The sequence below is a fragment of the Dipodomys ordii genome, unplaced genomic scaffold (assembly GCF_000151885.1).
Source record: "Dipodomys ordii isolate 6190 unplaced genomic scaffold, Dord_2.0 Scaffold153, whole genome shotgun sequence".
Lineage (NCBI taxonomy): Eukaryota > Metazoa > Chordata > Mammalia > Rodentia > Heteromyidae > Dipodomys > Dipodomys ordii.
In genome coordinates, this window is record NW_012267369.1 from 804,247 (window position 1) to 804,889 (window position 643).

The 643-nt window shown below is 78.2% G+C and overlaps 1 protein-coding gene across 1 annotated transcript in view; it reads left to right on the forward strand.

Annotated features, from left to right (window-relative positions):
- The window catches only part of Podxl2 (podocalyxin-like 2), a 27,952-nt gene extending 27,906 nt beyond the window's left edge, over nucleotides 1–46 (forward strand). The window contains exon 11 of the mRNA XM_013032300.1: nucleotides 17–46. Coding sequence (XP_012887754.1) covers nucleotides 17–46 — 30 coding nt within the window. The remainder of the gene's footprint in view (nucleotides 1–16) is intronic.
- The last annotated feature ends 597 nt before the right edge of the window (nucleotides 47–643 follow it).

Here is a 643-nt window from a genome sequence, read left to right on the forward strand (position 1 = left end):
TCGGACTCCATTAAAGCCGCCCGAGACCGCGTGGGCCTCTGCTTGACGCCTCCTTCCTGCGTCCCGGGGGCGGGGCCGGGGCGGCCTTCCGGGGCGATGGGCGGGGCCTGGGGGGGTCCTCAGGGCGATGGGCGGGGCAGGGGCGGTCCTCCGGGGTGACGGGCAGGGCCTGGGACAGTCCTCAGGGCGGCGGGCGTGGCCCAGGGCGGCCCTCCAGGGTGATAGGCTGGGCCAGGGGCGGTCCTCAGGGCGGTGGGCGTGACAGGGGCGGTCCTCAGGGTTATGGGCGTGGCAGGGGCGGTCCTCCGGGGTGACGGGCGGGGCCTGGGACAGTCCTCAGGGTGGCGGGCGTGGCCCAGGGCGGCCCTCCAGAGTGATGGGCGTGGCAGGGGCGGTCCTCCGGGGCGATAGGCGGGGCCTGGGGGGGTCCTCAGGGCGGTGGGCGGGTCCGGGACGGCCCTCCGGGGCAATGGGCGGGACCGGAGCAGTCCTCCGGGGCGAGGGGCGGTCCTCAGGGTGATGGGCGGGGTCTGGGGCGGTCCTCAGGGCGGTGGGCGTGGCGCAGGGCGGCCCTCCGGGGTGATGGGCGGGGTCTGGGGCGGTCCTCAGGGCGGTGGGCGTGGCGCAGGGCGGCCCTCCGGGG